Source organism: Folsomia candida, unplaced genomic scaffold (assembly GCF_002217175.1).
Source record: "Folsomia candida strain VU population unplaced genomic scaffold, ASM221717v1 Fcan01_Sc007, whole genome shotgun sequence".
NCBI classification, from domain to species: domain Eukaryota; kingdom Metazoa; phylum Arthropoda; class Collembola; order Entomobryomorpha; family Isotomidae; genus Folsomia; species Folsomia candida.
Genome location: NW_019091199.1, coordinates 5,358,762 through 5,384,535, shown reverse-complemented (window position 1 = coordinate 5,384,535; position 25,774 = coordinate 5,358,762). Strand labels below are relative to the sequence as shown.

General features: G+C 36.7%; 5 protein-coding genes and 1 long non-coding RNA gene across 13 annotated transcripts; 2 read left to right on the top strand and 4 right to left on the bottom strand.

Moving 5' to 3' along the window:
• Positions 1–15: 15 nt before the first annotated feature.
• Positions 16–3,359, top strand: LOC110852209 (transcription initiation factor TFIID subunit 7). The gene is made up of 9 exons (XM_022100209.2): positions 16–219; positions 723–854; positions 923–1,003; positions 1,169–1,342; positions 1,630–1,831; positions 1,894–2,042; positions 2,105–2,282; positions 2,615–2,784; positions 3,105–3,359. The coding sequence occupies exons 1-9, from the start codon at positions 154–156 to the stop codon at positions 3,144–3,146; spliced, it is 1,194 nt and encodes a 397-aa protein (XP_021955901.1). The 5' UTR covers positions 16–153; the 3' UTR covers positions 3,147–3,359.
• Positions 3,360–3,401: 42 nt separating this feature from the next.
• On the bottom strand, positions 3,402–4,635 carry LOC110852207 (L-seryl-tRNA(Sec) kinase). Its single transcript, XM_022100207.2, has one exon. It carries the CDS (start codon positions 4,602–4,604, stop codon positions 3,540–3,542), a length of 1,065 nt encoding a protein of 354 aa, XP_021955899.1. The 5' UTR covers positions 4,605–4,635; the 3' UTR covers positions 3,402–3,539.
• Positions 4,632–5,882, bottom strand: LOC110852208 (mitochondrial import inner membrane translocase subunit Tim10 B). Its single transcript, XM_035853637.1, has 3 exons — positions 5,656–5,882; positions 4,918–5,271; positions 4,632–4,771 (listed from the first exon to the last, which is right to left on the bottom strand). The coding sequence occupies exons 1-3, from the start codon at positions 5,677–5,679 to the stop codon at positions 4,751–4,753; spliced, it is 399 nt and encodes a 132-aa protein (XP_035709530.1). The 5' UTR covers positions 5,680–5,882; the 3' UTR covers positions 4,632–4,750.
• Positions 5,883–6,062: 180 nt separating this feature from the next.
• Positions 6,063–17,642, bottom strand: LOC110852352 (E3 ubiquitin-protein ligase MARCHF8). Of its 7 annotated transcripts, none has more exons than XM_035853664.1 (8): positions 17,508–17,642; positions 16,775–16,850; positions 15,748–15,880; positions 12,430–13,364; positions 8,650–8,719; positions 8,519–8,583; positions 8,297–8,448; positions 6,063–8,201 (listed from the first exon to the last, which is right to left on the bottom strand). In XM_035853664.1, exons 4-8 carry the CDS (start codon positions 12,495–12,497, stop codon positions 7,423–7,425), a joined length of 1,134 nt encoding a protein of 377 aa, XP_035709557.1. In that variant the 5' UTR covers positions 12,498–13,364; positions 15,748–15,880; positions 16,775–16,850; positions 17,508–17,642; the 3' UTR covers positions 6,063–7,422. The 7 variants fall into 7 exon arrangements, with proteins under 7 accessions (XP_035709557.1, XP_035709559.1, XP_021956092.1 ...); XM_035853666.1 differs by lacking the exon at positions 17,508–17,642 and adding an exon at positions 17,103–17,359; XM_022100400.2 differs by lacking the exon at positions 15,748–15,880.
• Positions 17,628–19,278, top strand: LOC118436174. 2 transcript variants are annotated; one of them, XR_004835275.1, is made up of 3 exons: positions 17,628–17,725; positions 17,786–17,984; positions 18,666–19,278. It is a non-coding gene; the product is annotated as an uncharacterized LOC118436174 (long non-coding RNA). The 2 variants fall into 2 exon arrangements; XR_004835274.1 differs by lacking the exon at positions 17,628–17,725 and having other exon boundaries at positions 17,761–17,984.
• A 978-nt stretch (positions 19,279–20,256) lies between these two features.
• Positions 20,257–25,303, bottom strand: LOC110852337. The gene is made up of 5 exons (XM_022100376.2): positions 24,411–25,303; positions 23,724–24,073; positions 22,451–22,562; positions 21,656–21,966; positions 20,257–21,219 (listed from the first exon to the last, which is right to left on the bottom strand). The coding sequence occupies exons 1-5, from the start codon at positions 24,612–24,614 to the stop codon at positions 20,427–20,429; spliced, it is 1,770 nt and encodes a 589-aa protein (XP_021956068.1). The 5' UTR covers positions 24,615–25,303; the 3' UTR covers positions 20,257–20,426.
• Between the last annotated feature and the right edge of the window lie 471 nt (positions 25,304–25,774).

Sequence of the window (25,774 nt, the reverse complement as noted above, 5' to 3'; positions counted from 1 at the left end):
GTGAGACGAGGCGGATTGAGAGTAGTTTGAGTTTGAGCCGAGATCAGCCGAACTGAAAAATTTGCCTTATTTATTTCCAGTTTAATATTTTAATTAGTTAATTGATCACTTGTTTTTAAAGTAAATTTTGTTATATATAAGGTCAAGTTGACAATGTCGCAATACTTATCCGATGGTCCGTCCGAGTTGGAATCGCAGTTTATTCTACGACTTCCAGAGGTAAACATACATAATTTTAATAATTTATAGTTTAATTGGTTGTTTGGTTGGTAGTCATTTATTCACATGTTATTCCTTGATCAGTACAATTTAATGACTGGTTTACATCAAGTAACACTAAAAAAATAGATTGAGTAAAGAAACTAAATTAACTACATAATGTGGTCTTAACTAAACCTATCAACTATTTTAATATAATATGTAAATTGTGCTGTGAGGATATAATAGGAAAAGTGAAAGGATAAGGGCTCACTTGTAGTATTTGGATGGGTCCGGATTAGGCCTTTTTTGTCAACGTTTCGACCTCAAAGGGTCTTCTTCAGGACGACGAAGAGGATTGCTTCAGGTCGAAACGTTGACAAAAAAGGCCTAATCCGGACCCCTCCAAATACTACAAGTGAGCCCTTATCCTTTCACTTTTCCTATCAACTATTTTAATTAATTAAGCAATTAGTTAGCAATTAGTTCGTTGTATTAGTTAATTGATATAATAAATTATGCAGGCCCCTGCCTCTACGTTGCGAGAAGCACTGAAAATCGGGAATCCAAATTTGAAGGATCGAATGAAACTAAAATTAAACGAGGATATGCGACACGGCACGTTGTACTTTGATCATTTCGTCCTCCCCTCAAAGGTGAGGTGTCGATAAGCAAGATAATTGATAGGCTATCGTGATCAATAATTTATCTGTTTTTACTTCAGGTCGTAGATCTCCCCTGTGTGCTTGAATCTCATAAAAGTATTGATAAGAAGGTTGTCTACAAAACGGCGGATATTTGTCAGGTAATAAATTCAATTCAATCTTTATTCAAATGACTTATGATACATAATATACACATTGGCTCCCATATCAAGAAATCAAAAATTATGTCTTATAAATCTTAATTACTAGTAATTAATAGTACATAGTTAAATTTAATAGTTGCAAAGATCCCGTGATTTGTTTAGATGTTGCTTTGCATGGAGGAGGAGGAGCCCCCAGAAGACGAATCCTCTAAAGCCGTGGTCCCCAAGAAGAAGGATGGCGTCAAAGTGGATAAAAAGTTTATTTGGCCGCACGGCATTACTCCTCCACTCAAAAACGTGCGGAAACGTAGGTTTAGGAAAACGCTGAAGAAAAAGGTGAAGAGTTTATATATTCAGCTAAAATTTGGTGAGGATTCGAAAATAACTTAGGATTAGAATTTAGGGGGGTTGAATTTCGAAATTTTATGGGAACAGCCTCCACTGTTCGTGGTATTTGGTGCCAATTAATACTACCAACTGACGTTAGTTAATGCAAGAATTAGTGAAAAATAGTATAACATTCTGACAAACATGGGTTTACTATAATAATCAATCTTGGTTCGGGCTAAGCAAAGCTGTACTGATAGGTTTTTACATTTTTTTATATGTTCTTTATTTCCCAGCAATACCTTGACCAGCCTGAGATTGAGAAGGAGGTTCGTCGCCTCTTGCGCACAGACTATGAGGCTCACCATGTTTCTTGGGAAGTAATTGACGAAGAAGAAGACAAGACCAAGGAAGGCGGAGTAAAAGATGTTCTCATGCAAGGCTCCAAAACCAATGAACCCTCCACCGACGCGGACAATTCTCGCGTCGGTGCTGCCGGTACGAAAATTGTAAAATCCTCAATTAAATACATTTCTGACTTAATTTCTCTCTCTGTCTAGAACTGTTCGGAGACGCGTTAAGTGATTCAGATGGGGATGACGAGGACCTTCTCGACCGTGGCGATGTGGACGAAGATAACAGTAGGATTTCCGTCGAAGAAGACAGCAGCCGGTTGTCGGACTCACAGTCGATGTCATATCAAAATCAGGTCGAGCAGTATTTCTTTATTCATTCATCTAAACTGTTACCTTATATATAGTTTAATTGTAGGACATGCCTTCGTCGTCCAAGAAGTCGAGCTATGTGACCTCCTTCTCGAAAGATATGTTTCTCACGCCCTCTGGTCCCTCCTCCCACGGCCGAACTTCCAAGTCGCCTGATAAGAAGAGCAAACAGCAACAGCGACGTCGCACGTCCTCCGCAGAACAAAAGACCTCACTTACCAAGGGTACCTAATTGCTTACTTAAACAATGGAGGTCTCCAAGCGTATACTCTCAGATTTTGATTAAGCCAGTGTCAATAGGCGCCATAAAGTTGGCAAATTTTACACTTTCCAAATTTACTACGCGTCTTCTCCTCTTCGGATGCAAATATCTCTGCCAAACGTGCGCATTGGGAGATTGTGTCTTTTGCAAATTTCATATTAATTAAATTTGTGATCGATAGCCACTAATTTGGTCAAAATCGGACAAAGTTGGGAGAGCATATGCTGGGAGACCTGACCTTCATTATGAGTGTTTAAAAGTGATGTACATTATTTATGGTGTTGTTTCCTACAGCGGAAATGGAGCTGCAGCTGGCCGATTTGAAAATGCAGTTGACGGAGATAAGTGGGCGGAGGTCGATTCAAGAAATGGAGGTGGCCACCACCGATAACGCGGCGCTCAAAAGCCGCCTCGAAACCGTGCTCAACAAATTGGTCATGGATCAGACGGAGAAGGAACGAGAGGTGCGATTAATGGCTTCTCATGAAATAATATAAAGTCAAATATGAACAAAAAGTAACCAGAGGGGTGACCCATACCGGTTTCTAAGAATTTATATATTCAACTGAAATTTTGTATGGAGTCGAAAAATAACTTTGGATTAGAATTTAGGAGGATTGAATTTCGAAATTTTAAGAATACTGTAATAATTGGTGCAAAATAGTAGCACATAATTTTATAGAAAACTACTGACAAACATGAGTTTACTAAACATTCCTGATTCGGACTAATCCTAAGCAAAGGTGTACTGATAGGTTTTTAAATATTTTGTTTTATTTTGCAGATTCGTGAAGTGGAAATGTTCATTAGTCAGTCACATTTCTAAATTCTGGACTGGAAGTGGAAAATTTATGGGAAATGCGATAGCGTTGAACTTTGTTTTTTAAATGTACAAGTTTCATTATTTCTTTAATTTTTATGAATTGATCCCAAAATAAAGTTAGTGACAAATTCCTCATCTTGTTCTATGTCTTGATAATGAATGGCAGATAGCATTCGAAATATTGACAAATAAAGCAAACTTTTTCTACGTGTAAAACTAAAACTCCGTGTAATCCAATTATCAAAATAAATTGTACCATTTAACTGTTTAAAGTTTTTATATTTTCAAAATTTCACAAAATTTATATCTTTAAAAGATAACATTTTTCATAAATATTTACACAAGTATTTTCTAAATTATGAATTATCACTCTACAGTTTTGACTAACATTTTACTTTAAATTTCTTCCACCAAGGAGATAACTTCTTGTCGAAAGAGTGATCTAATCTCGTCATCGTCACCTAGTTCCGCGCTTATCTTAGCGTCCCCACTTCTCAAGCGATCCAGTAACCTGATCCGTTTCGAGTTGAGTTGATTACCAATATTAATATTTGCACCATGTTCTTGCTCTTCACCTCTCAACCTCTGAACTTCACTGGCGACCCATTTCCTCAAGATCTTGTCGGCCTGATGGACCTCGTTCCGATGGCAGATTCGTCGCTCGACCTCTTTACCGTTTTCTTCATTGAGGACGGGATGTCGAATCGCGTCACGGACGAGGTCAAGGATTCCAGACACGTCGTCAGTGTTTATTTCGAGGGAAAATGGCTCATTGGATCGTGGTGGCTCCAGTTTGTGTTCCATTTCAAAAATTGTGCTGTCCGGTACGCGTTCCTCGTCACGCCTGCTAGAGTTTCTGGCAAGACAAATGGCGACAGGGGTGGTTAGGTGGAAGGTACAGAATCCGAGGGTGTGCCGCTTTGAGAGGGCGAACAAGTCTGCCCGCATGGACGAATAGTAGTGGTTGTCGTCCACGAGGAGGAGGATTGAGGAGTGGTCGGCGGAAGTGGGATTAAGCTCGGTATGAATTTTAGCCAAAATATGCCTCGTAATCTCCACGAGGTGCGAATTTGGTAGAATTTCTTCCAAAATTTCGAGATTTTCCAGAAAATTTGTCACGTCTGGGTTTTGAGGATTGAGAATTGAAACAATTACGTGGTTCACACACTGTATAAACTTTCGTCTAAATATTTTCGTTCCTGTTTCTTCTTCACTTATCATTTCTTCGTGTCCTTCTTGGCTTATCTTATTCTTGTCTTGTTGCTGTCTCGACAAGTCGACGAGTCTCTCTTGAACTTTGTGAGGGACAAAGTCATCGTATTTAAGGGAAATGGCAAACATTCCAGTCTTATTTTGAGGGGAATTTGTCTCTTGTACAATCTTCTGGGCGAGGGTGCTCTTTCCCGAGGCGGGGAGACCCATAAGGGCGACGAGACAGATAGAATGACGATTTTTCGACATGATAGTACTAAACTTTGGTAGATTAGATTGTTCTTTTAGATAAGTTGTACCATCTAAAAACTACACTACGCAGTACGAAATTGTTCAAAATTTGCTGACACACAAATTTAATTTAATTTTAAAAACTACACTACACTCTTCACTTTTTATTGTCGAATAATTGGCATCTACAAAAATTGCAACGCATTAGTAAACTTTAAACCAAAAATAAATGATAAGCCATGCATGTCATCCTGGGTAAACTTATCAATAAATCGATCAATTTTAAGACTCCTTTATTGAACCCCTCTCCAAATCAGGACGTCCCACTAACTTGTTGCTGCTTGGTTGTCGTTGTCGCCACGACGGGTGTCGAACTTCCTGTCAAATTTCCCCACATGGAAATATACCACGGTTTCGGGAGGGCTGCAAGTTCCTCAGCTTTTTTCGCCTCTTCCTGCATTTTCCGAAACTCTTCCTCTCTTTCGGTCGCCTTTCTTTGTTGGAATGGGGGGTTAATGTCGGCAAAAAGCGCCATCGTCTTGTGGTTCACGTTGATATGTTTGACGACACAAGTGGCGATGCAGTCTGACTCGCCGGGCGGGAGGGAACGGGTCGTCATGTCGTAAACACACTTTTTGAAACAGTCTTCGCTAATCTTGTTGTACAGGAGGAGGAACTCCTTCAGCTAGAGACATAATAATAATTGATTTATTGCATCATAGCCAACAGCTTTTGCACATCATGAATGGTTACATAATATTAATAATATTGTACAGGTAGAGACATTTGCAATAAGAGAAATTATACTTTGTTATTTATGCAAATAGCATTCGAAATATTGACAAAATAAAAAGTTTCCTCGTTTTCTACTAAAACTTCCGTGTAATCCAAATTGGTTTATCTAATATTACATTTTAAAGAGATAAAAAGTTTAGCAATGCCTCTATCATTAGTTGGTTTACACGCAGATAAAAGCAACGATAAGCACTCTTTAGCTTATCGTTATCCAGTAGTTCAATACCACAAAATTGAATTCTAAAGTATTAACGAAGAGAAAAAAAACACTCACGTTTCTCAATTCAGCGTTATCCATTCTTTATTCAATCCAGTAACAAAAAGTAGCTTATCTTCGTCTTATCCGAACAGCATCATGCAGCAAGAAACCCTAAGCAGGATGGAAGATTATCAACGTGACTAACAATTTGCTTGATTAACAATTTAATTTGCTTGAGGAAAATTCAGCAAGCAGTTCAGCAAGCAGCACATTTCGCTTCTCTCCCGCGTGGAGTTGGTCAACTTTGATCCTTTCATAAGTATTTTCCCATTGCATTTTTTTCAAAATTTTAAATTCGGCTTTTAGGCTTGCAAAACTTGGAATTTCTAATATTTTTTAACATTTTACATCCTATTTATGTATGTTATCAAAATCGAGATAAATCTGAAAAGTTTATGAAAAGTAAAATGTGAAGTAAATACTTTTTTTATGATTCACAATAATCATTTTATTAAATACATCTTGCATGGAAAGACAAACAAAATTTGCAATTAACAATTTCATGCATTTATATATGGCTTGAGTTACAAGTGTTTATTCATCACATCACACTAATTTTTTTCACCTTAAAAACGCACCAATTTTATAAACTTTCCCAACAGCCAATTTCAGATTTTGAAACCGATAATATTTTTAGACGACATGAAAAACAAAGATTAATTTGAAACACGGATAATTCTGGTCAAAATTTTAATCAAACCCAGTCTATAAAAAATTCAACCCTTTTCTCTCCATATGAGAAAATATACGATTTTATATTTCCTAAAATTCACTCCTCATTTTCCAACAGTCAGTCCATTAATTAACATCATTGACGATAATTTAGATTTAACTAACAATCAAAGCAAACAACAACAATTAGTTTTAATTAAACACGTTAATTTTTAATACTATTTCATATCATCATTTTAATAGAAGAAAACATGAGGACAAAATTTCATACTAATATTTATAACGAAATTAACAAAAGGGTACAAAAACGATATAAAAAATTACTTGCATTGATCCATGAAATGATAAATACTTTCAATAAATACTTGATTCCGGCGTAAATTAAATTAAGTATTTAACAATAATAACTAATTAATAATACAAATAAATGCGCAATTAAATGACTAATGATTAGTTTTTGTGTGTTAATTATTTAATTATGATCGTTTTTAATCACCTATTTTTAAATATGTAAATTGTATTTTGTTTTGTTAGGTACGGATGAGTTTGTTTTGTCACTTTTTTTCATTTAAAAACTAGATTTTTAATCACATTCGATTCCAAAGATTGCATATGTAATCGTAAATAAATTAACTTCTAAAAATTCACATTTTCCCCTTTTCTACACATTTTTAGAAAAATCTACCCGATTTTTTTCCAAGCATGCATACATTTTCAAAACAATGCATAATTAATTAAGAGTCAATTTCATTCCATCAATTAAGTAACTAATTTACACAACAATTATAAAAAATATCAGTCTTTCCATCCGAAGCCGAAAACCATAAAAACAAAAGGTATGACTTTTTTTATCAAAAAGCTAACAACGAGTCGATTACTGTTACGGTTGTACCCAAAAATGTGAGTATATAACAATTTGACGACATAAATATGCACCTAAAACTGACGACAACGACGACGACATGATACGCCATCCAAATGTACACAGAAAAATCTTCCCATTTAGCAATGAGCAGCATAAGCACGCAGCACAAAAGTAAAAAACAAATCCCATAATAATTTTTTCCCATTCAGTTATCGCCTCGATCGATAAGCTCCTCTATCTTATCGCTATCCCTCCTCCTTCTTAAATCCTAGCAACCTATACTGCTCCTCCGTTCGGGTGGCACCTCCTGGCAGAGGTGGCGGTACGTAGACGACCTGCGGTAACAACAACGCCCTGACGACCTCTCTCCCATCAGTATCACTCGAAGAGTCGGTCCGATTCCGATTCATGATTCCGCTGCGACCACTCCCACTCTCGCCGTCCGGACTGCTCAGATCCAATTCTAAATCCAGCCTGTCATCACTGCTGGAGCCGAAACTCCCGACGCGACGACACCTTTCAGATCCTGATCCCACCATCATCAACGGACTAGAAGATCCAGAACAACAACTCGCCGTGGCCGTGGTTGTCGCAGCATCCGTGTCGACATCCATGTCCCGGGGGTTTTGCGAAAGAGGGAGTGGGGTCAGGACGGGGGGTGGAGATCTGAGAGGAGGCGGGCCACGCGGTTGCTTCGTGAGGGAGGGTGTTGTCGCGGTGGTGGTGGAATTATCACAGGAGGTGGGCGTAGCTCCGGGTGGTGTGGTGGTGTGAGGAGGTGCGGAGGGTGTGGTTGTCGTTGTGGTGGTAGTGTGGAGCATGACCTTCTTTATGGGTGGAGGGGACGACGAGACGACGATAAAGGTGCGGTTGAAAGCAATCCATTTGTTCGCGATGGAGAGGTAAGACTTGCCCCAAACGTAGATTAGGATCGCTGCGCCTAAACAACCGATCGCTTCGACCACGATTTTTGTCCAGAATTGCCACTCCAGTTCGGATTGGGTTACCTCATCGATGGTGCGGTCTGGATAAGCAACAGGTTAAGGTCATTGTCATTGATGTCAAAGGGTATAATAATAAATATATATATTAGGGTATAATAATGGTGGTTGACCTTACCAATGAGAACGTAAAGTGACCAAATGACGCAGGCGAGCGCGATAAGGTGGAAAATACCAGAGCAAAAGAGACGCCTCTTTTCCGAGGTGGACATTGGTAACGATTCCCAGCCACATAACGGCTTCAATTTTGTCCTCATTGCGTACGGATAACTAAATATTCAAATTAGTGAATTACATAAACTTAACTACTAAACTAATTAATCGATGAATTATTCGTTACCGGCAGAGTTCGCATGCTTTGTTGTTTGACGCGCGGATCCAGTGCTGGAGACAAATCTGATGAACCTGATGTGTTTATCGATTATTAGTAATTATTAATTATTAGCAATTATTAATAATTATCAGACAAACCCATCGCATCGATCCGGAGCAGTAGCAGGGTGAAATCAACTCTCCACAGGACGAGTCACAGTGACAAATCCTGCAATAAAATCAAAGCACGCTTGTTACATTACTTCCTCTGTGCGAATCCAATTTTTTAAGCCTCATAAAACCAGAGGGCGAATATGCATTTATTTTCAACTTTTTCATTTGATGACGACCAACGGTCAATTTTTGTGAGCCTTAACATAGATCACAAAAATTTCAAAATATTTCTACATATTTCTAGGTTTTCTGCCCTATAAATATTTGCGATGTAATAAATACGTAAACCTTTTACATTTTTTTCAAATATCTATATATATATTTAGTAAATGACGATCCGAGACGACATTTTTTGCTCAAAGAAATTCGACCACAAAAAATATCTGTACAGAGCATTAAATATGTTCAGAAATACAAATTTTACAAAAATACTAAAATTTAGTATTTTAGTAAATCTTTCTTATTTTTTAATACATACTTTGACGTTTTTAAAAATATTACATACATATTCCAGCCATTTTTTTGTAAATTAATATCCCCCAAATGCATTCGCGCTATCTCCTATACATCCAAATTACTAAATTACTTCCATTTGCACATTGGACTTTAAACTGTTGCATAAAAATATGCTAATTTTATTCGGGATAAATAAATCGACTTTCAACTTTCATGAAATCATAAGATACTCATTTCGTATGCATCTCTCATCTCTGCAAAAATCTGGACGTTACAGTTTTTCATTCTTCTTCCTTCTCGCTCTGCCTGCCTGTACGATTACGTCACATACATGCATACAAATTCGTAAATCATGGAATTCGTCAGGTGTGGGGAAACTATTTTGTGAAAATAGAGTATTTTGAGCTTCGTTCTTCCCGAGGTTTGGATTTCCAGAGCTGTTACACCCAAAAAAGACGAAAATCTACGTGGAGAATACAACATTTGTACGAAAATACAGGTTTTGAGAAGAAATTAACTTTTTATCGTTGTCAAAATACTGTATTTAAAATAATTGTGACGATAATGTACTTCGACAGAGAAAAAAAGTTGATTTCTTAAAAAAAACTGTATTTTCCCATGACTTTCGTATTCTCGACGTAGATTTTCATCTTTTTGTGGGTGTAACGCCAACGCCCCTAGAAATCCAAACCCTGGGCAGAACAGAGCTCAAAATACTCTATTTTCACAAAGTATTAATATTAATATTTTCCCCACTACTAGAATTCGGTGCAAAAAATAGTGCCAAACTCGGTTCCTAATCATGCTTAATTAAAATATGTACATACAACATATAAAAAGTAGATTTGTTCCAAAAAGTTTGACAAATTACTAATTAAGAACGCGCATCTAATCAATTCTTCCGTCATAAATACGTATTTATTTCCACAAAAAACCGCAACTTATCCCCTGGAAAAATATACTTATACACTTATTTGCATAACAAGTTTTCATCCTTTGCCAACAAACAAAATTATCCTCATTATTCTCATTATATGTTTCGCTAATCCACATACATAAGCAGACAAACTGTGCAAACACTCTTCACGTCAACTTTTCAGCGTAACTTACTCACTACATACTTGAATATGAAAAAGAATATGCGAAACACAAAGGAAAATCCTCATCGTTTAGTTGTGTACGAACTTTAATCACATTTCATTTCATTTACATTTCTATGTACTCGATCGACTCTCCTCCGTAATCAAGAAGAAGACAAGTCTTCTTGACCAGTTTGTTCTTCGTCAAGTATTTATTTACATACACACGTTTTCGTCCACTTTCTTTCTTTCTGGCCGCGTTTTGTTTGTTATCCTACTTATTTAATGAGAGGATGTATATGTATGTAAATATGTACATGTTGTTCTTATCTAAATGAGTAGTTTTTTCTGCGGAATATTTTTATCCCCGGTTCGACCTTGTTTTTTTGCACATGTATGTGAAATACATAAATACGGGAAGCAACTTTACTTGCTTGCTTTGTTTGCTAGATAATTTACATATATTTAGCCACATGTATGCATAATAATCCAGTAACCAACTAAAAGAAGGACGTAAACGGGACAATGGAAAACCAAGTAGTAAATTATTAGGAATTCTTCCACGATAAACTTCAAACCTAAAACTTAACTCAAACACCTATTAGACTCAAAGTTCAGAATTATTTTAACACAAATTATTATGCCCACAAAATATCTAGTGACAATGGGAAGAAAAGAAGTTTAGCAGAAATGTTGAGAAAAAAGTGCTCCAAATTCTGAGCAAAGTTTGACCACTACTTGAAACAAAAATCGTTCAAGAGTTTCCTTTATGGAGAAACATAATAACTCTTTTTGCCTTTAAATGCCAAATTATTATACAAAAATGGAAATAAAACGCGAAATACTTGTTTAGTAATTCTTACTTCCAGCACTAAATGATCTAAATTGGCAACATTTTAGCACTTTTAAAATCAATGCTATTTCGGAGTAGAACTTATATTATAAAAAAACTACTCATACAAAAAAAATATTAATAAATAAAAAAATCTACACGTCAAAATTTCCTTCTCAAATCAAAAAGTTCAGAAAAAGAAAGACTACTTAAATTTTGGGTACATTTTTCTAATCCGCATCTCAACTCTTTCCTACGACATATGAACATACATATGTATCCCGAATAATTTAGCATACTATTTCACCTCGAATATTGATCAAATAACGGAACAGAATCACGTACCTAAGTAAAAAGTCGGTTCGAAGAAGAAATCGTTTCGCAAATTTATGGGAAACAAAACCAATAAAAGTAATCCCATTATTTGAATTGGTTTGAATTCATCATTCATCTCAGACACATCCTGAACGCAAGGATGTCAGATGATAGACGAACATATGTACATTCATAAATACATAAATTCGCTATCTACCAATTCTGCGAACAAGATCCCAAACCAAACCAAACCAGACGTGGAGAGGATGTACTACAAATAAAGACCTAAAATGAAATGCAATATGGATGGGAATGAATTGTATTCACAATTCACATGCTTGCTTTCGAGCCCAACTCTTTAAAGTGTGAAGATAACCACTTTACCAAACTACTAACTACTGACTGGAATGGTACATGGGAAGATGAATGTGATGATGATTTAGCACGTGTCAAATCATAAATTTTTCGACAAGAGCGGATCAAACACACTTCAACACAACTTGGAATCTTTCATGACGAGCAAATTTCTCAGTGAATCCTTGACGCCGTTAAAAACATTATTTCCTCAAGTTTTCCCCCTGCATCGAACTAAAGTGCAAATACACTCTTATAAAACTAGTATTAAATTATTACTGACCGGAGTATTTGCATATGTATCAGCTCTACCAGCATGGTAATAACGAGCATTGCGATTCAGTAATGTCGTGATACTACTACTACCAATCCGGTAGTAGTAGTTACTAGTTAGTATTATTACCAAATCAATACCTAAATAGAGTAAATATGTAATTCTACCAGATTTTTAACAGTGTATGTAACTCGTGACCTCAAAAATGAAATTTGCAACGAAGAATGAATGAAATTCGCAATTTCCTTTTCGAATCAGGTTCACCAGCACCTCCTTAATTAATGGCTCATGTAATCATGGATAATTAATAGCTCACTGGCTAATTTGCATGTATGCATATTTACTTCTCACGTAATGCAATGTATCTCACACCGCTCTCTTTACCTGCTGCACCTCAATCAATACGTGACGAATTAATTGATCAATAAAAAAATCCTGACTCGTTTTCTTCTTACCTGCACAAATCGATCCCTGAAGAAAGGATGGAAATCACGGAGTCTTGCCGTTCAAGTTTGGTCGTCATTTTTTCCAGACAAATTCTTTTTTCTCCAGACTTATCTTCTGGAAGATTGGAGATAAGATCACTTCTCGAGTCAAGTGTGGGTAGAGTAGAAGTGATCTCAAAAAGTTTTTCGTCCTCTACTTTCACCTCGAGAATGAACGATGGTGTACGTATGTAATAATAATGATCACGAATTTATAGTTCTGCACAGACACACACTTATCAATCCATCTCAGAAGAACTCTCCTACCTACTCGCAAAATATCCTCCGCCCACGTACGAAAACTGCAAAACTTTCTCTTTGGCACAATACGAACGAATAGATAAATAATTTTGACTCCTTGGTTAGTTAAATCTCAAAAGTAAGTAATGCAATTTGAAACTTCTTTGGAAGTTATTATTCTTCGGATTTGATTTGATTCTGCAATCTGCAGCTTTCTTAATTGGCTAGGTTCAAAGTCAAATTTTGTTGTTAAAACGTTGCGAAATTCGTTGGGATGTCGTCCTCGCCTCGTGTCATCTTCATCTTCTTCTCGTCAACATCCGTTCTTCGCGACTAATTGCGACTTCCTTTCATCTCATTAATACTTGTTACCTGGCCCGGTGAGGTGGAAGTAGAAGGTGCCAAATTGCGAAAACATGTTGATTGCACTGGATGGAGGTGAGAAAATAAACGGCGTTCTGTTATTGACTCCTCGCTCGGGTGCAATATTCTCTTAGACTATTTGCGTGCAGTATACGTAAGTATGTAGTCACATATTGCAAAATTCTGTGCAAATTCAGATAAGAGTTTGTTACTCGGTCCGTGAGAGAGTTGACTTTTGATGAGGATGAAATGAATGGTTGATCTAATTCCACTTGGCGTGATTCGATTTTCTCTCCTCTTTCCTGCCGGAAGAAAGAAGAAGAGTTCACATTGTTAAATAAATCATGAGTCGGGTTGTGTTGTTGCTTAATAATAATAATATCATCCAAATTTTAAGGGGTAATATAATTGGAAGGTGAGTTAGACGCATGGGTAGGCACACATAATTGGGCGAGATGAAGTGAAAATTGTGAAATTCGGCACTTTTTCGACATCAAGGAGCTACTTTTTGCATCAAGGAGCATAACAATAACAATACGACTTTCTAAACTATATTTTATACCTAATTTTTGATGTAATCAGAGTTGAAATCATTTATTAGTTGTTAATTGATAGAGGAAAATGCACGCGTGTGTAAAAAAAAAACGCAATAAACAACGACGTCGTCGCCCTTTTAGATTATGTACGTAGAGATGCGATGATGATGATGATGTCGACGATAAAAATCAAATTAATTCATGTTTGTCCACTCAATTTGCACAATAAAGTGTCAAGTGGAGGACATTTGAGAGAGGAGACTAGACGAGAATAGAATTGACGGGACAAAACGACGCAAATGGTTTAATTAATGATTATCCTATTTAAAAATGTGATCAGATCTGGTTGTGTTGTGGATTTCAACTTTAACAAAGTTCATGCCTTTCTTAAACTGAAGTTACATTTATGCAAAATCTGTCAAAAGTTGTGACTTAGGAGGGGAGCTTGCGAGGTTGATAATAACAGATCTTGGTGCCCTTTGGATATGTGGTAGGGACCCATGAGTGTACTAAAACCCTGAAGTAGTTTGACTCCATGGCCACATTTGCGCCCGCCACACCCACTCAAAAATGCCCAAAAAACGCTTTCACTCGAGTTTTCACTCACTCAAATCCACGTCAAAAATCCAATTTTACTCGGATTTTGAAATTTCTTTCACCATTATACTCCCAGATAGTTGCTTTCTTCAATCCAATATCAAACTCAATTTTATTGATGATTATTTCGCAAACATAATTTGTTTTGTTGATGACTACAACAATGCTCATTCAGAATTTTAAATTTTAAAAATACTAAAAATTTCGAAAAAATTGAGTTTGATATTGGATTGAAGAAAGCAACTATCTGGGAGTATAATGGTGAAAGAAATTTCAAAATCCGAGTAAAATTGGATTTTTGGCGTGGATTTGAGTGAGTGAAAACTGGGGTGAAAGCGTTTTTTGGACATTTTTGAGTGGGTGTGGCGGGCGCAAATGTGGCCATGGAGTCAAACTACTTCAGGGTTTTAGTACACTCATGGGTCCCTACCACATATCCAAAGGGCACCAATATCTGTTATTATCAACCTCGCAAGCTCCCCTCCTAAGTAAGTTGTGAAGTACTAAACTTGAAGTGAGTTAGTTATGTGCTGTGCGAATGGAGCTAAACTCACGAGAAACCCTAGTCTCAGCACAAGGTACTTCAGGAGGCCGTAGGTTTAAGCTCCACCCGCACAGTACATAACTCGTTCACTTTATGTATAGGTATTTTTTCACATCACAAAACTTCCCTTACAATACAAACTACCACGAAATTAAACTCAGCCTTTACGTTTCGTCAGGTTCATACCTTTCTTATAGACTAAAGTTATATGAAAAAATGCCAAAACTAATTAATTAAACGAAATTGATCAATTCTTACAGGGAAAAAGCGACAAATCCAATCCACCCGTGAAATTCCAGTCACAAACAAAACATCCAGCAATTTCACATCACACTAAACTTTTACATAACACGAAATTAAATCCAGCCTTTAAACAAATTGAAATTAATCTTATTGGACACAAATTTACGACCATCTCTGTCACTCACCACAGCACTGAAAACCCGACCAGATTGCAATTTTGTAATTATTTCATATGTATATATCTCATCACTATTATTACTACTTCACTTTACACCACCACAAAAAAAACTAACAGATTGACGAACCGACGAACAACAATGGCAATATAACAAATAATGCCCTCAGAATATTTTTTGTCCGTCCAAATCCAATATGATTCACAATAACATTATCCAACTAGAAATACAAGAGGCAGAAAATAAACTCTGCTTACTTACTTACGTACCATCCCATTCCCAAAAGCAAAATGATGAGATGAAGTTGCATACCGACCAATATTAACTAACTAGCTAACCAACCAGGATTCAATTTAACACGGTTCTTTGCTATGTTTGTTATCCTGCACCTCTTTTTCGTTCGTATTATCTCATCTGCAAATCTGCACCGTGTTATTATTATTGTGGTCAGAGAACTCTTATGTATGTGCAAAATCTGCAGTCAAATCTTCCCTGTGCTTACTTATTTACCTGTGAGTCTCCTCACTCACCTGTTAAAAAGTTTGGATGGATGGTAAATAATAATAATATCGCACTTTTTAAAACTTACTTGCAAGTGGTACAAGTCGGTAAAAAGTGGTCTCTTCTGATCGCTTCTGATAATGTAAGGCAAAGTGTACAAAGTTTTAGATTGTTGTTGAGAATGACTTACTAACTGTTTACATTTCTGACTTTCCTGACCCCTAAAAAGTAACAGAACTTGTTAAAAGTAAACAAATCCAGGCATATAATGGAATTTACTATTGTTATGTAACTTGGATGAAATGAAAATGTTAAACATTTTGTTTGAGAAATATAAATAGTGGGCCTCCTCAGACAGATCTCAAAAATTTCGCTTGCTTCGCTTGGTTAGAAATGTCGCTTACGTTAGCGAAGGTGCATCATCACCGTCACTCAAACAACCAATCAGAGCTCGCCATTCTAAGCGAGCGAAAATCTGGGGAAGCGAGGCTCCAGAGTAGAGTTAGTGTCGCTTACTTTTTCTCTCCTCATCTGCTGCTGCTGTGAATTTTAAAATTCGCGCACAGTCTCACCTTGACAGTTTGTCTCTCTTTGCTGTAGCAAATCTTTGGGCGAATTATTAAGCGAAAAGAGTTCAGTCAGATTTACTTCGCTAGTTCGCTTAATGCAGCGAAATTTTTAACCAAGCGAATCAAGCGAATTTTTTGAGTTGTGACTGAGGAGCCCCAGTATACATTTTTAAGTAGAAATGTTTACTTTCACTGGGTTATTAAAGATTTGTCTGGATTAGCTAATAATTTATCACGAGTACGTGTTTAATTAATTATGGGCTGATAAAACACAGTCAACTGCAAACCTCTATCTGACAATTTTAGTGTTTGCAAACCTAATTTACACACAATTTCACAAATCGGATCTAAACTTGTCCAATTTTATGTGAATTTTAATCAAACCATTAATTTCTTTCTCTCTCTCGTAATGAAACAATGAAATATTTGGTTAATTAGTTGATTTTGAGGGTAAAAAGTCGTCTGATTTTCCGAAAATTACGGGAAATCGATACCTATCTCGACCAGCATCAAGTTACTAAATAAATAAATAACTTTCTCTCTCACCTTTCTCTCCTTTCTCTCCCCTCCCGTCCGTCACACTTCCAATTACGTCGAAAGAAAGCCAATCCAATCGTCGTAACTGCAAAGTTCAATAACATCCCGTTAACAAATTAAGCTTGGCCGTCAATCAATTCTTGCTCAACTTCCGTTCTTGCAAAACTGTCCAACTTTTAATAAATTCGAAGGTCGCAAATTTGTCAAAGTTTGTCAAAAATTTGTCAATTTTGTCAATTGTCAATTTTTTCCAACCTCCTCAGCCAAGTTAACAAACTAAATATTTACTTTTTTAACAGTGAAGCTACATACTTTGTCAAACTTTTAATAAACTCACAGATCAAATTTTCACAAATTTTACGAATTTTTCTCCAATCTTGTAAACGACTTAGGCTTTTTGTAACAGTTGAGGTATTTAAAACTTTTTCAATTTTAAGTAAATTCACAGATCGCAAAAATTAGTCGCAATAATTTATCAATCTCAAATTTGTCTCTAAAATCTCGTCCCACCGAGTGAACGAATTATGTTTTTTTTTAAGCTGTGGAGGTACAACTTTCTCCAACTTTAAGTTAAGGCAAAATTAGTCGCAAAAATTTGCCAAATTTTCTCCCACCGAGTAAACGAGTTATGTTAAGTAAATTTACAAGTTTCAAAACTATAGTCGCAAAAAAATTTTTCTGCAAACCTTATTTTTGCAGCAGTAGAACTGCGGTACTTCTTATGCAAGTAAGTAATACTTACCTCCCTTCTTCTGCTCTGTCCTCGCTACTGGATTGGATTTTCGACAAGAAGATATGAAGAATATGAACCCACTGGTGCTGCTGCTGCTACTTTGGCATCATCATCATCATCCTCCTCACTTGACGAACGAAGAACAGAGAACACATCAGAGAGAACAAGGAGCTCAGAATGAAGAAGAGAGAACACCACTTTGCTTTACTTGTTCCGTCCGTCCGTCCGTAAGTAGGAGAGAAGAGAAGAACACAAGTTATGTACTTACATACTTTGGATCGGCCTAGGTTCGAGTGGAGTCGAACTTTCTCCGATGAAATGACGACCGACCAGCAGGATTTTCATGGCTTACAGGAAACCGTGCGAGCACCAGGGATGCAAAGGCTTAAATCCCTGTCTTCTTCACACTCATTTACAGTTTACTTTACCTACTTTTACACAAAGGCCGACCGACCGACCATCCAAACCAGTGCCAGGCAGCCAGAGGTGGACAAAATACTTGGTCAAAATACAATATTTCATAAGCATCCGTTCTTCCAATGGCTTGGATTTCCAGCTACAAAAAAGATGCGAATCTATATGGAGAAACAATCGAACGAAAATGCAGAAGAAATTAGATTTTTATTGCTGTCAAAATTTATCTGATCATTTTTTAATCGTAGAATCGTTTTGACAGCGATACAAAGCTAATTTCTTCTCATCTTTTCGTGGCTGTAACAGTCCCGGAAATCCAAGCTCTTGGAACGGAGCTCAAAATACTGTATTTTAACTGACAGTGGAGATCTCTCAGCGTATACTCAGAGATTTTGGCCAAACTAGTTTTAATCGATCACAAATTTAAGTAGTATGAAATTTGAAAATGACACGATCTCCCAATATGTACGTTTGGCAGAAATATTTGCATCCGAAGAGGAGAAAGCGCTCCCTGAAGTTAACAGATTTTACACTTTCCAAATTTCCTGCGCACTTTCTCCTCTTCAAATACAAATATCTCTGCCAAACGTGATCATTGAATGATCATGCCTTTCGAAAATTTCATATTAATTAAATTTGTCATCGATTGACACCAGTTTAATCAAAATGTGAGAGCATACGCATGGAGACCCCCATTTCTATTTTGGCCACCTCTGCAACCAGCCCACTCTCTGACGTTAACTTTCTCTCCAGGAAAACAAATTATAGAAGGACCAACTCCACAAATTGAGATGACGACGACTACATGACGAGAAGTTGTCATCTTATGGACGTAAATACATCTCATCCTCGCCTTTAATCTTCGTCTTTCATCTCTTTGCTGGCCTGGCCTGATTGAAAGGGGAAAAGGTTCAATCAAAATCAGAGCCGTTTATGTATAATCAAATCCTCAGAGTCGTTATGGGCTTGTTAAATTAAATGTACTAATAGTTGTCCTTTGCCTGCCTCGTGTAACTCATTACTTTGCTTATTTGTCTGCACTTTGTACCTTGTCGGGTGGGATGCTGCGTGTGCGTTATTAAATCAAACCATAATTGCCAAAAGGTTATTTAATTGTATGCATTTTTCACAAAAGCTGGATGAGATTTACGTACGTACGAAATATAGCTTTTATAACACGATGTCTCATTTCATTACTGTATTATTAATATCTGTGTCAAAAAAGGGCTCAATTGTATCCATTTTGCAATGAATTTCGAGCCATACTTTTCACTACTTTGTGGCAAAAGTTGGAAGAAGTTTATCCGTGAAATCTAATTATTCGCTTTTTAACCCGATTCTATTAAAATATTAACCTTTCAGGCCTTAATTTTTGTATTTTACACAAAATCTCGTCATGCTTTTAGCAACTTTTTTGATGCGAAAATTCATGCATTTTGCCAAAAATCTGAATGAATTTCGAAACGAATTTGACCTGTAAAATGTAATTACTCACTTTTAACCATTTCTCGTCCATGAAAGTATTAGGCTTTCATAATTACCGTGTGATGCGGTGCAAATGGCAACATTTAGGTAATTAAGTTTCCTATTTATTGCCTATCTAAAGTTCAATCTGGCCGAAATTAGTGCTGGCCTTGGGTGGGACCTGCCCCACGTGGAGGAGCCCCACTTGTTCTCAGAAGAAGGTGAAGGGTCACCAAATAACCAAACCTAAACCACGAACCACACCACGGAAGCATTTTGGGAGCTTATGCAGCATTTACCGTGATGATGACATACAACAAGCTGCTTGTCCAAATAATTTGAATCTAATCCATCCACACACTTTCACCCACTTTCCACTCCACTTTCATCCCAAAATCCAATCTCACCACTCATTTCACAAGTGTCACTCTCAGGCCGAACAGAGTGATGGCATTAGAATGGCTTCTTCTACTACTACCTCATAATACGAAAATACAAAAATATGCCAATAAAAGTCCAAGCAAATATTTCGCACAGTTCGCGAAATTTGCGAATATGACGTCCAAAATGTCAAAGAGATCAGGGTGGTGGAGGTGGAGCTGGATTAATCCTTCGGACTATTCTGTCCATCCGTTTGTTTGTCACTTTCTCTCCAATTTCGACGTGTGAATTACAAAGTGACATTTATTCATGGGATTTGTCAAGCTACTAAAATTATTTTGGGTTGAAATTTCGTATTTACTTTCACTTTGGGTGGAAAATAATATAAAGTACGAAATTCCTATTGTATATTATTGACTTTCGGCCCACATAATTCCGTATCGTTTTCATTTTCCAAAAACTTACAAGAAAAAATTTACGCTTTATTTTTTTATATAATTTCAAAAATTTATTTTAAACTTTTACCAACGTTTTTCCCATCAATTTTGTTATTATTTAATATGTAATCCTTTCACGGTAAAGAAATTTAAAATTTTACAGTAAAAATAATACAATTACTGGTGAAGGATTTACGATTTTTGATACCATTCTTAATCCCAGAATTACTCACTAATATCCATGCATCGCTCTGAATGCTTTTCTCGGCTCGTCACCCTCCCCATCGCCACCCCCACTTTTAAAGGGCAAGTCAAACCAGCCTTTTCGCCCCGATTCGCCCACAAAACTGGAAAATCCGCCGAGGTCGAAGCTTATCTTGGCGGGGTCACCAATCTTCACTTTTTTCACGATCCACTTATCTTTCAACCCCATTTTAACCTCCTCCTCTTCCCCCTCAAGTTCGCCACTTTCACTAATTATTGTCCTCTCCAAATTAAACCCAGAATCTTTCCCTCGTTTCAACTCTGACCCCAAAAAGGAGACGACTTCTTCGTAACGAATCCTCTTTGCGGTGTCATCCTCGTCCTCACATGGCGTCGCTTCGTCGTCACTATTCTTCGTCACGTTTGTATCCTCCCAGGAAAATTCAGCTACGGAAATCTCCCCAATTTGAGCCCCACTTTTGGCAAAGTCTCCCAGTGTGCCGGCTCCGACCGAGAGGAGAGAAAGTTTCCCGATTTTTTCGAAAACTTTGGAAACGTCGGAGGATCCGCCCAACTTGACGAGGCAGCCTTCCAAACAGAGCGAGTCAAGGGTGAGGCCAATGGCGAGGTTGTTGTCCCAAAAGTTGGAAAACGAGACGGACGTGTAGCCCAAGGTGAGGGAAGAAAGGGACGATTTTGACGCAGAAAAACAGTTCAGGTCAAGTTGTGCCGTGTTGTTGGCTTCCGCTTCGCCGTACAAGGTCACCTTGGTCAAGTTTGGACAGGGGGCGAGGAGTGGGTCAAAAGCGGAAACTTTGCACCTGCAGGAGAGAAATATCAAGTTTATTTTTTAATAAAAATCATATTTTTTTTTCATATGTCATATATACACACTACAGCTCTGGGTTAAGGATTATGGTCAATTTTTGATTGGGTCGCCCATAAAGCAATACATCATGATTCATGATATATTTCTTTATGGGCGACCCAATCAAAAATCGTTGATATTATTATCTGCTTTACGATTTTTTTAATAAACATTTCGAAAAAAAATGAATTTTGACGTTTTAGTTGTACAATTTCAAAATCATAAAAAAATATTACAAACGTTCTAAACAAAACTTAAAAATGTTAAATCTACTATTGACTATAATGTTCGCTTTCCTTACAATTGAAGTTTGCTTTTACATTCTTGCCGTATAAATTTTTGGCTATTCGCAATATTTTTGGAAAACCGAATTATTCTTCTCGTCTCACCTGAAGATGACGAGTTCCTTTAAGGCCTCGCAGAAGGGTGCTTTGGGAAGATAGCACTCGTACAAGGCGACCTTTTCGACCCTGTTTGGATTAATGAAGCCCCCGTATTCGACCGGCCTCCGTCTCAACATGGAGATGAAGTGCCCTCCTCCTGCTTCCCCCTCTTCTTCCTCAGTGGAAGGGTCAATCATGACCAGCACTGCACCCCGCATCCTCACCTCGATCCGAATCCCGGCGTCCCACGCCATGTTCGAGTTCAGTCCGAAAAATAGCATGGGTTTAAGGTTGAGCTCGTCGAGAAAGAAATTTACCTAAAATAAACAATGGTCAATAGTGTGAACTGTGATTAAAGTTACAATGTGTAAATGAATGCAAAGCAGACAGAATCAAAAGCCCAAAATCTAAATTTCATTATGAAATCTAAATCTAAATCATCTAAATCTCTATCTAAATCATTATGAAATAACTCGTTTCATAATGAATTTTACTCTGGGCCGTATATATATAAAAGCGCACATCTACTCATCAGAATTTGGCAAAATTTCAGCTCTCTAGCTTCAAAACTGACTGAGATATCCCATGCTGTTAGAAGGTTCAAAGTTTAACACGTTTAATAAATTTACATTTTCATGCATTCTTGCTCATTCGGTCATGAATTTTGAAATTTTGCATGCAAAAAATATGGTTACGAAACGGTTTAAACAAAACTTATAAGTATTATCGTTTCTGCAACTTTTTTAGTGCTTGAATTTATTGTGCTTAAATTTCGCATATAGCTGCATACAGTTAACTTACGTCTTTCACGGACTTGAAGGGCTCCGCTTTTGAGACCTCTTCGAAATAGAAGGTCTTCAAGTTGGGGAGGATTAAGGGCTGGTCGAAATCCGAGGAGGGGTCGTCGCTTGACCTTCCAAAAAAGGAGAAATTTGTGAATAATTTAGAGAAAATATCTGTACATAGCATTATGTTCAGAATTACAAATTTTACAAAAACAAATCTTTCTTATTTTTTCCGTACGTGTTTTAACGTTTTTTTATAAATATTAAATAAATACATATTCCAGCCATTTTTTGTAAATTAATATCCCCCAAATGCATTCGCGCTATCTCCTATACATCCAAATTACTAAATTACTCCCATTTGCACATTGGACTTTAAGCTGTTACATAAAAAATAAGCTAATTTTATTCGGGATATTGACTTTCAACTTTCATGAAATCATAAGATAATCATTTCGTATGCATCTCTCATCTCTACAAAAATCTGGACGTTACAGGATTTTATTCTTCTTCCTTCTCGCTCTGTCTGCCTGTACGATTACGCCTGCTAATGGGAAGCTTTGTTATATGACTTTCACCGGAATTTAAGAGAGCTTTCACAACTGGACAGAGGCAAATGTGTACTTGAAAACATTTCTACAAATTAAGTATTTGCAAAAAGTGATTCTATAAAATTCAGAAAAAAATATAAATTCAGTTTTTAGTCAACTATACATAGTCTCCCAACTTTCACAAACGTTTATAATTTGCATCTTTTTGAGAATACCTTTTGCAAAAATGACAACTTTTTTCATTTTAAACTAATTTAAATATTTATTTTCATTAAAATTCTAAGTTTTTTTAATGCAGCTATGTAATTTAAATTTTACAACTTTGTCCCTAAATTTTAAGCCTATTTTGGTCTCCGATTTCTCCTCTGCTTTCTCCTTGACTTATTTTGAATTTCCATAATTTTACAAAAATTCTTGGTTATATGAGAAAATGTTGACTTGTTCAGTTAGTATTTCTTAGCAGGCCAAACTTTGTTTTCCAAGGAGCTAAATATTTTGCGACTTTCTCCCCCAAACTTCAATGTTCATTTTAACAATAATTTCTCCTCCGCTTTTTCCTTCAACTATTTTGAATTTGAATAATTTTATGAAGATTTTTTTAAATGAAAAACTAGTTAATTTATTTCCTAACAGGTCAAAATTCTTAGTCTGCTATCCAGAGAATTAAATATTTTCCGACTTTCTCCCAAAATTTTTCATCCATCTTTCATTAGACCAACTTTATCTGGCCTCACCCACCTTCCTCCATAGGGGACTTTGATCCTCTCGAGCCGAATGTCGACGAGGCGACTGCTTTTCCTCAAGCATTTAAGGAGGGCTTTGGGCGACAAGGTGAGCTGTTTGAGGTGGAGGTGCGTGAGGAACTCGGTCCTGTAGGACGGCAAGGCCTTCAACTTGTGGAACTTGAGTGACTTCGAGTCCCTTCCCTCCAGACTGAAGTGCGTGTCGAATCGGCCGACGAGGTAGGAATTTCCCGTCACCTCCCACGCCTGCAAAACCTTCCCCAACCCGATCTGATCCTTCTTTCGGACCAGCAACGTCTGATAAAGCTCGTTGCACTTCTCTCCAAGCGTCTTGTTTGACGTGTTCTGAAAATATTGAACAAGAATGGTTCAGAAAATTGATAAAATTTATTAGCATATTGAAAATTTTAATCATTAATTTGATCAGTACAAATTATCGCGAAAACAAAAATCATGAAAAAATCATGAATTTTTACATATCGCGACATTCTCATAGCTTGCCATCCATAATGGGAATGATTTGCATGAAACAAAATTTTCGAGATAACGTATAAAATCAGCTTAATTTAACAAAATAAAAAAAGATTCGTAAAATTTTCATTTTCATAATTTTTTTTAAATTCAAACACAGTTTTTAAATTCTTTTCGATATAAAACGAATTTGCTTAAAAAATTTGATCACCTCGTCCACAATGCCACTTAAAATCTTAAACTTTTCTTCAAACGAGAGACATCCATGACGGACCAATTCATTTAAGAGATCTTCGAAATTAATGGTTTTTTCTTTCAAAATTTCGATATGATTTAGCAAATCGGCCCGAATGGATTCTTCTCTCTCGGGCTGGATAAAATAGTCCACGTCGTCGCCACACTCGTCATCACTCATTTTTCTTATTGGTGATAGTGAATCCAAATTTTGATATTATTAAAATAGATATACTTTCTTTTACGAGTGTATTTTGACGACTTTTAATTTTTACATTTAATTTTTACGCGAATTTACGAGTTTACGAGTTTTCCGGAGAAAATACAATTGTAGAATTTCGAAGACGGAATTTAGATTTTGAGAAGTGTAAACTTTAAACTAGAATTTCACTTTAGATATGTAGGCGTTTGGTACGTTGGGTCTTGTAATAAGTTATAGATTGTAGATTGCTTCTGTACCCTAGATTTGTCGCAAGTAGTTTAATATCAATTTAAATTAAACATTTATCAATAACCTTAATTTTTTCTATGAATTTAATTAAAATGTCGACGTTTTTTAATGCAACTATGTAATTTTACAACTTTGTTCCCTTAATTTCAATCCTGTTTCCACATTTCTAGCCGTCCACATTTGAAAAGTGGGATTTATCCGATTTCCGACAAGTTTAAGCGGATTCTCAGGAGTAGAAAATGGTCCAATTTTTCATTAACTAATCCACTCACTCACTTACTTAGGTGTACCTACGCCGACGGAGGAGGAAGGCAAACCACATGGGCGAAATCTATTCTATTCTCGGTTGCACGAACATTTTTTCCTATAAATCTGCGTATGAAATGCATGTGGGATGCTGGCATATGTGCGCTTATCCAGTTTAATATCACATTTCGGATGGAAGAAACCCGTACCCGGGTATTTAACTAATTTTGCATAACCAAACCACCACACAACCATTAACTAGATATAACTTCCCACTTTTACTCCCACCACTCGCACCCACCTCGACCAGGGACGATACACACTGGGAAAAATGTGGGCTGAAAGTTTTTATGGAAAATTCTGAAATTTTGTCCCATTACAAAAAAATGGTCATAATTTTTATGGGAAAGCGTTCAATATATTTGCAAATATTTTTGCAAGATTGGCACAAATATTTCTGTTTGTTCTGTTGCATTCTTAACCCTCACGAAAATTATTTGCCGTTGAAACATAAACTTGAATGAGATAAAAGCCAATATGCAAAAAGTCAGAAATAATTTATTGATTATAAACGTAATTAGGTGTATTATGGTTGCACGACGTATTTTCGAAGCATAATATCTAGTTGGAAATTGTGGCAATTT

Bases quoted from the DNA above. Each gene is read 5' to 3' on its own strand.
- LOC110852209 (XM_022100209.2), top strand. From the start codon at position 154: ATGTCGCAATACTTATCCGATGGTCCGTCCGAGTTGGAATCGCAGTTT. The intron at 855-922 runs GTGAGGTGTCGA...TTTTTACTTCAG, and splicing joins ATTTCGTCCTCCCCTCAAAG to GTCGTAGATCTCCCCTGTGT. The intron at 2,043-2,104 runs GTCGAGCAGTAT...GTTTAATTGTAG, and splicing joins CGATGTCATATCAAAATCAG to GACATGCCTTCGTCGTCCAA.
- LOC110852207 (XM_022100207.2), bottom strand. From the start codon at position 4,604: ATGTCGAAAAATCGTCATTCTATCTGTCTCGTCGCCCTTATGGGTCTC.
- LOC110852208 (XM_035853637.1), bottom strand. From the start codon at position 5,679: ATGGATAACGCTGAATTGAGAAAC. The intron at 5,272-5,655 runs GTGAGTGTTTTT...TTATGTCTCTAG, and splicing joins ATAACGCTGAATTGAGAAAC to CTGAAGGAGTTCCTCCTCCT. The intron at 4,772-4,917 runs GTTAGTGGGACG...CAATTTTTGTAG, and splicing joins CGACAACCAAGCAGCAACAA to ATGCCAATTATTCGACAATA.
- LOC110852352 (XM_035853664.1), bottom strand. From the start codon at position 12,497: ATGACGACCAAACTTGAACGGCAAGACTCCGTGATTTCCATCCTTTCT. The intron at 8,720-12,429 runs GTAAGAAGAAAA...ATTTTATTGCAG, and splicing joins TCAGGGATCGATTTGTGCAG to GATTTGTCACTGTGACTCGT. The intron at 8,449-8,518 runs GTAACGAATAAT...TTGAATATTTAG, and splicing joins AAAGCATGCGAACTCTGCCG to TTATCCGTACGCAATGAGGA.
- LOC110852337 (XM_022100376.2), bottom strand. From the start codon at position 24,614: ATGAGTGATGACGAGTGTGGCGACGACGTGGACTATTTTATCCAGCCC. The intron at 24,074-24,410 runs GTGATCAAATTT...CAATATTTTCAG, and splicing joins TAAGTGGCATTGTGGACGAG to AACACGTCAAACAAGACGCT. The intron at 22,563-23,723 runs GTGGGTGAGGCC...CTTTTTTGGAAG, and splicing joins AAAGTCCCCTATGGAGGAAG to GTCAAGCGACGACCCCTCCT.